Source organism: Lutjanus erythropterus, chromosome 7 (assembly GCF_056507025.1).
Source record: "Lutjanus erythropterus isolate fLutEry1 chromosome 7, fLutEry1.hap2, whole genome shotgun sequence".
NCBI lineage: Eukaryota > Metazoa > Chordata > Actinopteri > Lutjaniformes > Lutjanidae > Lutjanus > Lutjanus erythropterus.
The window spans coordinates 11,062,988-11,075,202 of NC_139323.1; the positions used below are offsets into that span (position 1 = coordinate 11,062,988).

The following is a 12,215-nucleotide window of genomic DNA, read 5'->3' on the forward strand; positions in this document are numbered from 1 at the left end:
TATCAAGGTTTGTAGTAGGCAACTGGACTCATTCAAGAAGCTTCTTCAGTTCTGACTGACTGGTTTGGGAGTTCAGGTATTAAACTTAAGTGGGGTCTGTCTGGCACAGGCTTCTAGTCCTGCCGTCTTACTGGCTGCCTCTCTCCTGTTGTTGGTGCCTCCAGTTGCACATGTCTCGTGAGAGTTTCTAACAGGCCGCCACCAGCTTCAATCAGGTGACGGCCTGTTTGAAACTCAATCGTTTTGAATTGTTTTGTTTTATTCTGTCCTTTACCCTGCATGATTATGGGGATCACAGTTTGACTTGACAAACACCACGACTACTACACAATCTGAAATATGCCAAACAGTTTAAAACACTAACATAAACTCGATTACAACCTTTATAAAATCAAAAAAGACAGAAGGGTTTATTACATTTCTCATTTGAGTCCACAAAATAAATGTTCAACAACAGAGCGTTTAACCCCAAGATACTTTTATTGTTTGGTTTATGAATTGAACATTTCCAATAGAACTCCTCATGCAAGACTTGAACAAGCAAATAAATCAATCCTGCTGCAGAATGATTAAAAATGAAGCACAATCTACTGAAAACTGACCAAGTACACAGTAGGCTTCTCCCAGTCGGAGGGTTTATTTATTCTGAATCCCCCTTTCAGCTTCTCTAAAAGCTCTTCAGTGTTGGGCATATTAAAATCCCTCTTACATGAACATTGGTCCATTTCTTTGCCCACAACATTGGAGTGCATAAAGAAAAATAAAAATCAAAGAGACTGTTCTGGTGACTGAATATCTGGTATCACAAAGTTGGGACAAAATGTTTAAGACTACACTGAAGCATCATGTACCAGTTCCTATGTCTGTACATCCTTACTGGTGTCCCAGTAACTTAAAAGGTAGCTGTGCCAGCATAAGCAGTGGACTGAACATCAAGGTAAGGGAAAAGCTGGACTATATGTAGATCATCCAGACCTGTAACCGTCAAAAACGTGACAGCCACCCACAATAATTGGCTCCAGTCTCGGTGGAGGCAGTGATCATTTCACTCCTGTTTCATCAACCTCTTGAATGACAAAGCTTGTTTAAGATTTCTTTTTAAAAGTAAAACATCACTGATGAAATCTGTCAGTCTAAACTACGCTAATTATAAATGGATCAACTAAACACAGCAGGGGGGGGAGACTTATGTGAATCAGTATAGTTTTAGTGAGAAAAGAAACAGGGTTTAACTACAGAAAACACAAAGTACTTGGTGTTTATGCTTCTCTAGTTTTTAATTGTTCACATCCAAAAAAAAGGAACTCTAATGTGCATTTTCAGACACCTCAAATCCATTATTACCCCTTTAATGTCTTCCTCTTCTAAAAGATTATTTCCATTTAATATAGATGGAAATGGGAACAACAGGAGCAGAATTACAGTTTCATCCAGAAACATTTTGAAGTGACACGAAATACAGCAACCGGTATTCCCAGGATAAAGTGCAATACAAAGGAGACGTGACATTTTTAGGAGAGTTGGTTGCTTGGCAGGATCACTCTCCAGAGCGGCAGCAGGCCCTGAAACCACACTGCAGGTTCTGGCAGCCGCTGGCCGTGTCTGCGTGAGGACCTGGAGAGAAACACCACACAGTGGTCATCCAATGAAGTGCATGCTGGGAGAGAAGTGAAAAATCTCATGTATGCACAACCAACACCAAACAAATTATCATATTTTAAGGAAAATGAATAAAATGAAATGAATACTGGCTGGCTCCTGTGATGCTCACTTACCTTCCACCTCAGTAGCATCTGTTACTTACACTAGGACACATGCTATGCAGGTGGGGTTAGTTTGATACAGTTGCCACATGTTGCAATAAATATTTTACATTTACAATGACATATTCACATACAGTTTAAAAGCTCTGGAAATTTGGGTTGAAATGGTAAAAATGCATATATGATATGAAGGTTGAGCGTCTCATTAAACATCCACAAAAATCTGAGTGAAAATAAAGAATCATAACTATTAGAAAACCTGGCCCAGCTCATTTTGCTGTTCAGACCATTTCTCAAGAACGTGTCGGCATGACATCATGTTTGACTGACACCCAGCACAGACACTGAGTTGAACTGTTGTGAACAGGGGAAACAGCAAAAAATATTTTAGCCACCTAAAAAAGGACACCTTGAAAATAAAAATTGCTCATTTTAATTCTACACTAGAATATTTTCACTGCTTTAATGTTGTTGTCAGACAGCCTTTTCTGACAGAAAACTGAAGCTGCTGTCTATGCTGTCTTTAAGGCCACCAGACTTCTTAAAAAAAAAAACTGAACTCACAAAACACAGGAATAGCTGGGCTACCGCTGCTTTGATCTCTTATTTTGTTTGTGACATTGGTGTTTTATCTTAAGTCAAGTACCAAAACACGGTAATAATCTGGCACCGGTTCCTATACAACTGGTAACTACTGGACCACATCATGCATATTACGATGCCCCCTTTTGGTGCCACACACCTGAGCTGTCTATGGACATAGTTGCCCTATGGTGTGGATGTTATAGACACATCGCCCAACCGCTAGTTAACATTATGGCAGCAGGTAGCCTTCCATTAGCTCGTAGCTACCACAAACACAGTTACAATGCCAAGGTAAAGGGTCTAAAGTTTCTGTATTTCACTCAAAAAGATTCCACCATCGGGTGATGCCTGTGACAGATAAGAAGACGGGATGCATCAGGGTTGACTGTTTGTGCACATTAGGCGGCCGTGTGGGCCACCCTGGTTCCAGAGATGGGAAGCATAGAAATAAAACACTAGACGCGATGTGTTACGATGACTTGGCATTTATATCTGTGATGGGGAGAACATTGATGATGATGATAACAGCCTTTCCTCAGTTTTGCAGATATATGATATTTCTGCAAAAGAATTGCTGAAATTTGAAGCTGGAGTTCGCAGAATGCCAAGGATACCCAACTGCATAATGCCACATTTATTTTGCAGTTATTATTACTGTAACCGTTCATAATTAAATGTAAGGTTATTGTAGTTGGGTTATGAGAATGTTAAGTGATTTGATATACTTTACTGTACTGTAAACTGTTTGCAGTTAATATATTGATTTTTATATTGCCTTGGCAATGAAAAATGCCATTCATTTAATGTCATCAGCCATCATTTTGTGCTTCTTCTAGTGTACAAAAGTGTACAAAAACTGAGATGACAATATTTCAATACTTAAATTCTTACTAATTTGCACACAAGACCCTAAATGACATGGTTAGAAGGCTATTGTGGGTTTGGGTGTCAGTGGCTTTAACACAACACAGCCAAAGCACCTCACAAGATCATCAATGTGTATAAATGTATGTTTTAAAAGGAAAAGGAGCCTTAACAGTTTCACTTATGAGTGTTACCGTTGATGTTGTCGCAGTAATAGAAGTGCTCATCATTGAGGGAAGGACAGGCTGACACCAGCTCCTGTAGCCCCACCTCAGTGATGAAGAGGCAGCCCGACAAGTTGAGATGCTCCAAGAAAGGAAGCCCGCCGCGCTGTGACAGAGCCCTGAAACACACACAGTTTAACTTTGTTATAGGCACAGAAACATGCACAGTAGCAGTGAGAGAGTCGAGATGATGAGCACTGATAATCCAGTCTAATAAAAGGAAATACTGTTAACTACAACAAATGTAATATACAATGCTTTTCTCTAATAATCAGTATTTCTACCTTACAGTTTTGTGTTTTTTGCCATGTGAATGACCATTCAGATTGGATCTCACCCAAACTGTGTACATAAGAAAGGTTACGGGAGGGAAGAGTTGACCAAGATAAGTGGGAGAGTCTTCACACAAATGACGACACCCACACATGCTATTACACCCTCTTCTGTTTTCAGCTGACACTGACACCAACTGCACTCGGCACGTACATGGAGTTTTGAAACTGCATCAGTGCAACATGACCAAATATTGCAATATTCGTCAGCTGATCAAAGATGACTCATTCATCTCATCTGTTTCTGAAGACACTACACAATCAAAAAAATCCATGTAAACCCGGGTTTGTATGTGAAATCATGCTCCAGGACTGTGTACTAACAGGTTACATGTGATTGGGATTACACAATTAGATTACAAAAACTATAAACTACGTAACTATAATCAGACCAGATTAGATTTGAAAAACGTGTAATGAGATTATAGTTACATTGTCAAGGATTACTTGATCACATCTTTAAAAATTCTGGCACTTGACATTTATAATAACAAGTGCTCTTTTCTCGTTTCTGAGACAAGTGCTCCAGAAAACAGAACCCTATGCAAAAACGCTTTTATTTTAATTGATCTTTAAAAAGTATTTTTGAAACTCAATTTTTTGGCAGTGTTAAGGTTTGATTCTGAAGTAATCCAAAACAATTCCCATTAGGTTACATTTATGTAATCCAATGAATTAGGTTAGTAGTTAGAAAAAGTGCAATGTCATTTGTATTTAGTGACTACACTTCAAAATAATTTGACCCAGCCTACTATTATATTTAAAATAGCCAGCTATTTTAAATATAATAGTGTGTTGTTTTTTGTTTGAGTGTATGATCTTTACCTCAAGCCAAAATCTGTGACTTGATAACATCCAGAGAGACTGAGAAACCTCAGTGAGCGTTTTGCCTCTGATTGGTCAGTCCTGTTTTCACGTCCCACACACTGCAGGCTCCCAAACGAGGAGCATTTAGTCCAAAACTCTGCAGTGCTGCTTCTGGTGGGGCCTGACTCACACTGGGGCCCACTAAAAGTCCTGAGGGCCATGTCATTAGTGCAGCAGGTGGAGTGACCGCAGAACATTTCTCCAGACTTGGCATACTGCTGATGCAAATAGGAGGAATTTGAGCCAGTCCTGTGCCCGCGCCTCCTACTCCTCCTGCAGCAGCATGAGACTCCCACAAGCTGTGTCTCTACAAAGCTTTCTGCTTCAGGATGAGACATCCCATCACGACGGCTCCACTCTGCAGCATCTTCGATATCAGCAAGGTCTGAAGAGTCCAAGACCCACACTCGCGTGGGGGTGCAGGCAGCGCCCCAGCGGCTGGTCCCTTGCTTGAAAATGATGGCCTGCCGCTTCCGCTCCACTGGATGCAGGCTCCTTTCCTCCATGAGCGTGATGGGTATTGGGGAACTTTTAAGGAGCTTGGCTCGTCGGTCTGAGCGTTTGTCAGAGCTGGTGGAGGACGTGAGGTCACCCAACCCGACCGACAACTTCTTCAGGGTGTGATCAGTAATCTTCTCACAACCCGACAAATCCAGGTGCTCCAGAGAGAGACAGGCTCCGAGTGACGACCAGCTGAAAGAGAAAGGAGAGCAAACAAGTGATGAGTACTGAGTTTCCTCCACATAAAAAAGTGACCAGGGCAAATTAAAACTAACTCATCTTACTGTTTCTTACAGTCACTTTTACATCACTTGTCAAATCTGTAGTCACATTTTCAAAACTCAAAATACAATAAGCGCACATCCGGAGCATATCACTAACACAATTCATGTTTTCACAGAATATGCAGTCAATTAAACCATTTCCAAAATGCTTTCCTTACATACAAGCTTACTGAATTTGAAAATTATGGATCTTTCATGTCTTATTTACAAATGCTTGCGCACAGCATGCAGGAAATGAAAACATGTTAAAAACCTTAAATAAAGTATAAGGGGCAGAAAGCAGCAGGACTGACCTGAACTGTGGAACTGAGAGTTAACTAAGGTTGTGGATCACTGATGTACACATCTAATCAGTAACAGCACCTCAGTGGAGAGGAACATGTGGCCAAATGTTGTTTTGTTTTTTTTCTACTGAGTTTGTATACTTTGTTTTTACACATTTGGAACCAAAGGACATGTATGGTGGATTTTTGTTGTGAATAAAGCCTTTACCATAGCAATTCTAACACATTTTTCTACTGCACATTCCATAAAAAAAACTCACTTTTACATAGTATGTTGTCAAAAATGCACACATGCGACACTCAACCAAAAAATGTGTTGGTGTGCTTGATGTGTTTTGCAGTGAAAGGAAACTGAATTATTAGAAAAATGGATTTCATATTGTCCATTATATCTGGGCAGAACTAAAACATGAAAAGTAATGCAGTTTTTGTAAAGTTCTCAACTGTCAGTATTTTGAAAGTAGTTGGTTGACTACCTAACAGAGAAATGTGCTCGTGTTTGTGCCAGCTTTGGCATGTTTTGATACACTTGTCTCCAGAGAGAACACATGTTTTTGCATTTTGAAATGCAGAGTAGGTATTTAATCAACAAAATGTGGTTTTGAGCAGAAATTTAATTACTTGGCTAATTATGTGATGGAGGTGCATTACTGTGTTTAGAGTTACATATATGTAAACACTTGTATTAGCAAGTATTAAAAACTGTAATCCACTGAGGATGCCATACATAAACTTTGTCAATGTCAGAAATAACTTACCTTTCATTTTAGAGACAGTTTTAATATTTACCTGTCAAATGCAAAATCTGTAACATCAGTCTGGGTCAGGTCCAGGTGAGTGATGTTGGGGCAAAGACTGAGGATCTGGCGCACCTGAAAAGAGGACAAAAGTATGACAATTCAGACAAGATCTTCATAGTCGGGTATTGTGCGATTACGGTGTCAAAACAAAGATTTTCCGCTGCGTACCATTTTACTGGAAACTGTAGAACTGTATGCCAGAACAATGGACTTGACAGACGGACCCACGGCTGGCAGGAGGTTCTGGATAATCCCGTTCAGAAGCCTCTTCTCTCGCTGAGCATTGCTTATTGCCAGGGAGCCCTGTGTATGGTCTGACACATCTAAAAAGACAACAAACAGGAACATGGAAGACACAATTTACTCCCTTTAGATAGAAAACTAATTTTTATCTTCACCTTCAAAGACTGGACTACTAGGCACAGCCCAGCCTGCCTTTATGCCATTGTGAAGCATGAGATCTGGAAGGCTTCAGTCCAAACTCTTAAAAAGGTGAATACAGTTGATAGTATAGTAAGAGCATGTGAACAAATGTGGAGTACCTTGCTTTAAGATCTTGAGCAAACACATTTAGATTTTATAATGATATGTTTTCATTACTCTATATCAACAAGATAACCAGCCAGAATTATTGTGCACTTGTTTCACTCGACTTTCAAAACCAAATACTAGAAATGTCAAAAACACCCATGCCTTTTGATGCTTGTGACATTTACCTCCTTTTTCAGTCAACCAGTGCAAACAAATCTTTGACATATACTTTATACCACAGAGCATTGATAACAGCAGTTACAGTCACTAAACACTGCTTAAGATAAAACCTCACCAGACTCATCGACATCAGCATCCTCATCCCATTCCTGATAGGCACGACCCTCATTCTGCCGACTCTTCACCCAGTCCTCATCTGGGTCCTGGTCCAGATCCCCAGGGGGACCATTATAATAATCACCTACATTAGAGACACAAAAACATTTGTCAACTGTGCACCACCACTACATACTTAAATTCATGCAATTAAGTCTTTTTTTTCTTTTTTTGCAGGGAAAATTCAGCTAAGTAAACAATATTCTGTTCCTTCAGGTAATAAGCAGCTATCGGCAGCCTACCTCTGGCCCAGCGCACAGGATAGAGGTGCCTCCACAGAGAGCCAGTCTTGGCCAGCTCTGACCAAGAGCTGCACACTTGACTACAGCGACACAGATCTTCAGGGCCCAAATAGTGGAAAAGCCTCAGCATGATTTCTGTAGGAAGCTGGGAGATGTGGGTTGAAGAATTCCCGTTCTTTTCCAATTCTGAGGAAGAGAACAAAACAGCTTTGCTTATAACTGACATAAATGTCATAACAAACAACTAAACACACCACTGGTTAGACACAAGAAGAAGACGACATTTTGATGTTTCATAGTTGCTGTTTCATCAGCTGCTATGGGTTTCAATAACTTAATTTTAACCAATTATTTCTTTTAAATCAGAGTTATTGCATAAAATGTGGAAAATAATACAAATGGCACTCACAAATAATCAGAGCCAGAAGACATATCATTAAGATGTTTATTTTGACTGACCCATACTCAAATAATTCAATAGTATTAAGAAAAAAGCTGAAGTGCATTTTGTATTTTGACATGTTAAATTACACAATTAAGTATTAAATTTGTCATTAAAGATACAAGGAGCTTGCATATTGTGTGGCAGTGTTTCCTCCACCATAACCACAAAATATAACACCGAAAATAAAATTATCTGCACAAAATTCTCTTTCTGCTTCCTTTTAACTGGCTTACATACCCCTCACTGTAACTTTGCCTGTGAAAATGTAAACAAAGGCTTGTTTCATCTGATTTCAGGGAGGATCTGGTGGCAGACATTAAGAACAACTATATAAAATTTGTTGATCTTCTGATGAATGGTCTCATTTGCTTATGTAGGTCAGATAAAGAGACATCCATATCAAACTCAGACTGGTTCATGACCAGTTAAAAATACCTCATAGCAGCTTTAAGTTTTAGTCCCCAGCCCTGTTTGCATTTGTGTGACAAATTTTTCTATGAATCTACATTTGAAAAATATATAGACCTTCCTCTTTGGGGGCCTAATATACACAAACGTACTGGGAGAACTAGTCATTCATGTACCAACTGCTTCCTTCAAGGCTCACATATGCAATAACCTCCCTTCAGGTATGTGGACGCATGAAGCATATGAAGCATTTCTTCAAATTACTTATGACATCTGGCTTGCTTGCATAAAAACAGTTAGGAATATACCCACTAACCGTAATCTGTCTTCTCGTGATCGGCATATTTAAAGGCTTTTTGCAGCTCCTCGGCCTGGCTCCACAAACTGAAGCCCTTCAGCACCTCAGCGGCACAGTCCCATTGCTGTTGGCTGCAGTGTTGTGCTATCACCTGTTTCTTGATGTCCTTGAGCTCCTCATAGGTGAAGTACTGCATGAGCATAGGCTGAAACACCTGAAACGAATCTCCTTAGTTTATAAAAAGCTTGCAACAGTCAAGTTCACTGGGGTATGAACAAACACATTTTTAAAAACTTTTCCTTTGTTTTATGCTTTAGCCTTTGTTGATTATGAACACAATTTAGTCTTACCCATTTTTAGGTAATCAATTAATTAAAAGATATTTCTATCAACAATAAATGAAATTTGAACATCTTATACCTCTTCTTCTTCCTTCATGTGGGGCAGAAAGTCTTGTGTGAAAGCTTCTAGTCTCTCCTTCAGCTGCTGGGCATAGTTAAGCTGCTCATATTCACTCTAAAAACACATAACAATCATTTATTCATGGAATCCCTTAAAAAACATGGCAGATCTCTTTACCATCCCATCTACGACATCTAACAGTCTGGTCTCTTCATAACTGAATTACAAAACATGCATTTGCCTGTTTTTAGTAGCTAGATTATTACACATGGCAGTTATAATGTATAATCTTCACAAACCTAAAATTCTGCACTCTTGTTAAAATTCAAAATATGATCCCCTAACTAGCAAACTAACTACTCCTCTGCAGCGGTCGCTTGTTCGATTCCCACCTGTGACCCATTTGCTGCATGTCATCCCCCCTCTCTCTGCCCCCTTTCCTGTCATATCTTCAGCTGTCTCTATCCAAAATAAAGGCAAAAGCCCCCCCCCCCCAAAAAAAAAATCAACAAAATATCATTTAGCTTACAAGAAACATCCTGCCCCTGAGAGAGTGCAACAGAATGTTCATTTCTGTTTTACAAACTGATTGCAGAGCGGAAGTTAAGATTTACACAATTGCATCACTCTGGAAAGCTCATTTTTGGGTTTGCCCATGAGCGAGAACAATAACTCTTCTCTCTTGTTAAGCAGATCACAAAAACAACCCTGCCCTTATTACACAATTTAGTCCACTTCTTTCTGGCCTTTTCTTAATAAATAAAATATCAGGTTGTAACCCCATACAAAAGTAACAAATCTTGGTTTTATCTAATATGAAATGGATACTGCTCGTGAAAGGGCCTCGTATATACACACAAACAATGAAAAGACATACAGAATATAATCTCATCTTTACAATTAGCATGGATACATGAAAAAGAAAATCTCTGGTGTTGCTGCTGTTGTAATCTTTGTGTGGCTAACATAATAGTTATTCTAATGACAGCATGTTAACCTGTCATTGAGCATCAAGTATCAGCTGAGCTCTGCAGATTTCATGCATGTTTTCTCTTTAAGTAAAGCCTAGTTTTTTCTGCAACAATTGCCATGCAGAGCTATGGCATAACAATAAACTATACTTTAAAACACACATATTATAAATATAAAATGCATAAAAATAAAATGCATATTTACCTTAACGCTGTGCAACCCCTTTTCAAAGAGGGACAACATCTCTGAGAGTTTGTTGTCAGAGTGCACATTGTACACAGTGCAGCAACGCTGTTGCAACAAGCCAATGATGTACTCATTCTCTATTTGCTCATGCATCTTGAACTCCTTAAAGGTGGCGCACAGTGACTGAAGAAATGAGCGGAAATCATTGTTGTTGGAGAAGTTGGTCTTTGACAGCTGTGGGAAAACAAAAGAAACTGTTATTTCATAGTCTTTGTTTATACTGAGATCCATGTGATAAATATAATCATCAGCACTTCTGCTGGCACCATTATGTCATAATAATTGGTAGTCTACAGCAAGTCTCTTCAATTGGCAGTCTTCTGGCCCTTCAATAATCTCAATCCAGCCCTTTGATTACTTAGAAACGTAAAATATATATATTATTGTGGTTTTATTTCAATAATCTACTAAAACTATATAGGTGTTTACACAGTTTATTATAACATAATCGTTTTATTAGTAAGCCAATTATCAAATTCTCTGGTTATGTGTTGTTAAGCACAGAAACACGTTATTTAAAAAGTTGCCGAAGCAGGGGGAAGTTAGGAGTCAAACTGAATGAAAAAAACAACATGTTAAATGCAACATTGCGTATATTAAAACAGGCCATTTCTAATCTAGGATTACACAGGTGCTTTATTTTTCTCTGTGCTTAGATCATCATGTTTCTTTCCCAATTGTGAAAGCTAATGAAGTGGAAGAAAAAAGTAATTGCATAGGCTTGTCCTTTATATAACCCAACACAACTGCTGCGGTAAGGCAGGGACTGTAAAGTCAGACAGCTAACATTACAGCAGCTGTAGGTTGCACGTAGCTCACGTTAACACACCCTCCGTGTATTAGCTAGTGTAGCTTATCTCACATGTACTGAACTTTTAACAGCCAGTCTGGACATTTCCAATATTTTACACGGTTTGTGGGAACAATAAACACTGCGTGATGATACTTAAAATATGTTACATAACAAGCTATCTTGCAAGTTACTTAAGCTAGCTGGCTAACACTATTTAGCAAACCTTAGCTGGGTACAGTTAGATGCTGGGTTATTTTAAGTTTACTAAGAGCAATCCAATATATGATTCAAAGTGCTGGTTAAGTAAACACCCATATATAATGCTAACTTCACGCCCATAAATTAAACAGCGGAGCTATCAAACGGTCCCACTGTAGTCGTGAGACAATCATCCGACTGTTCATCTGCTTCGCCTGACTCAATCCTCAGTCCTAGCTTATACACACAAGCTAGCTGACGTGCTAACTGGCGTTCACTCATCCACTGGCCATAAACCGCAATGTATCTTTTGTCAAACTCCAAATTAATGACCGACATTTATTCATACAAACCTTTTCGCAGTATAGGCCCACCAGCTGCTTCATTCGCCAGTGTGGGCCAGTAAAAACATCCACCTCGTCCGGAAAGGGAGCCATCTTCGCACATTGGAGATCAGTGCGTCATCTGCTCAGCCAGACACAGCGGTACAAGCAAACAAGCCAGTCACGTGACCACCAGTTATAAATGTGGACAAAATGTTATCTAAGCTTCAAATACTGACACAGAAACGACTGTATGTTTCTTTTATGAATGCAATTATGTTATTTTTCTCCTGATTGAAAATGTTTTCATATTAATTAATTAATTGATTTAGAAAAATATATATCATTATCATTATTATTATTATTATGGGGAAAAAGATTTGGATATAACAGTGTTTCTCTTATCCTGGTCCTCAGAGCTCACTGTCCAGCATGTTTTAGATGTTTCCCTGCTCAAACACACCTGATTCAAATGATCTGCTCGTTATCAGGCTTCAGGTTATCAGGCAGGGGCTTC

At 39.1% G+C, this 12,215-nt stretch overlaps 1 protein-coding gene across 1 annotated transcript; it reads right to left on the reverse strand.

The window, feature by feature from the left end:
- Nucleotides 1-461: 461 nt before the first annotated feature.
- Nucleotides 462-11,882, reverse strand: fbxl5 (F-box and leucine-rich repeat protein 5). The gene is made up of 11 exons (XM_084722668.1): nt 11,729-11,882; nt 10,343-10,558; nt 9,185-9,280; nt 8,783-8,978; nt 7,614-7,799; nt 7,331-7,456; nt 6,673-6,827; nt 6,494-6,576; nt 4,594-5,328; nt 3,407-3,555; nt 462-1,614 (listed from the first exon to the last, which is right to left on the reverse strand). The coding sequence occupies exons 1-11, from the start codon at nt 11,810-11,812 to the stop codon at nt 1,538-1,540; spliced, it is 2,103 nt and encodes a 700-aa protein (XP_084578794.1). The 5' UTR covers nt 11,813-11,882; the 3' UTR covers nt 462-1,537.
- Between the last annotated feature and the right edge of the window lie 333 nt (nt 11,883-12,215).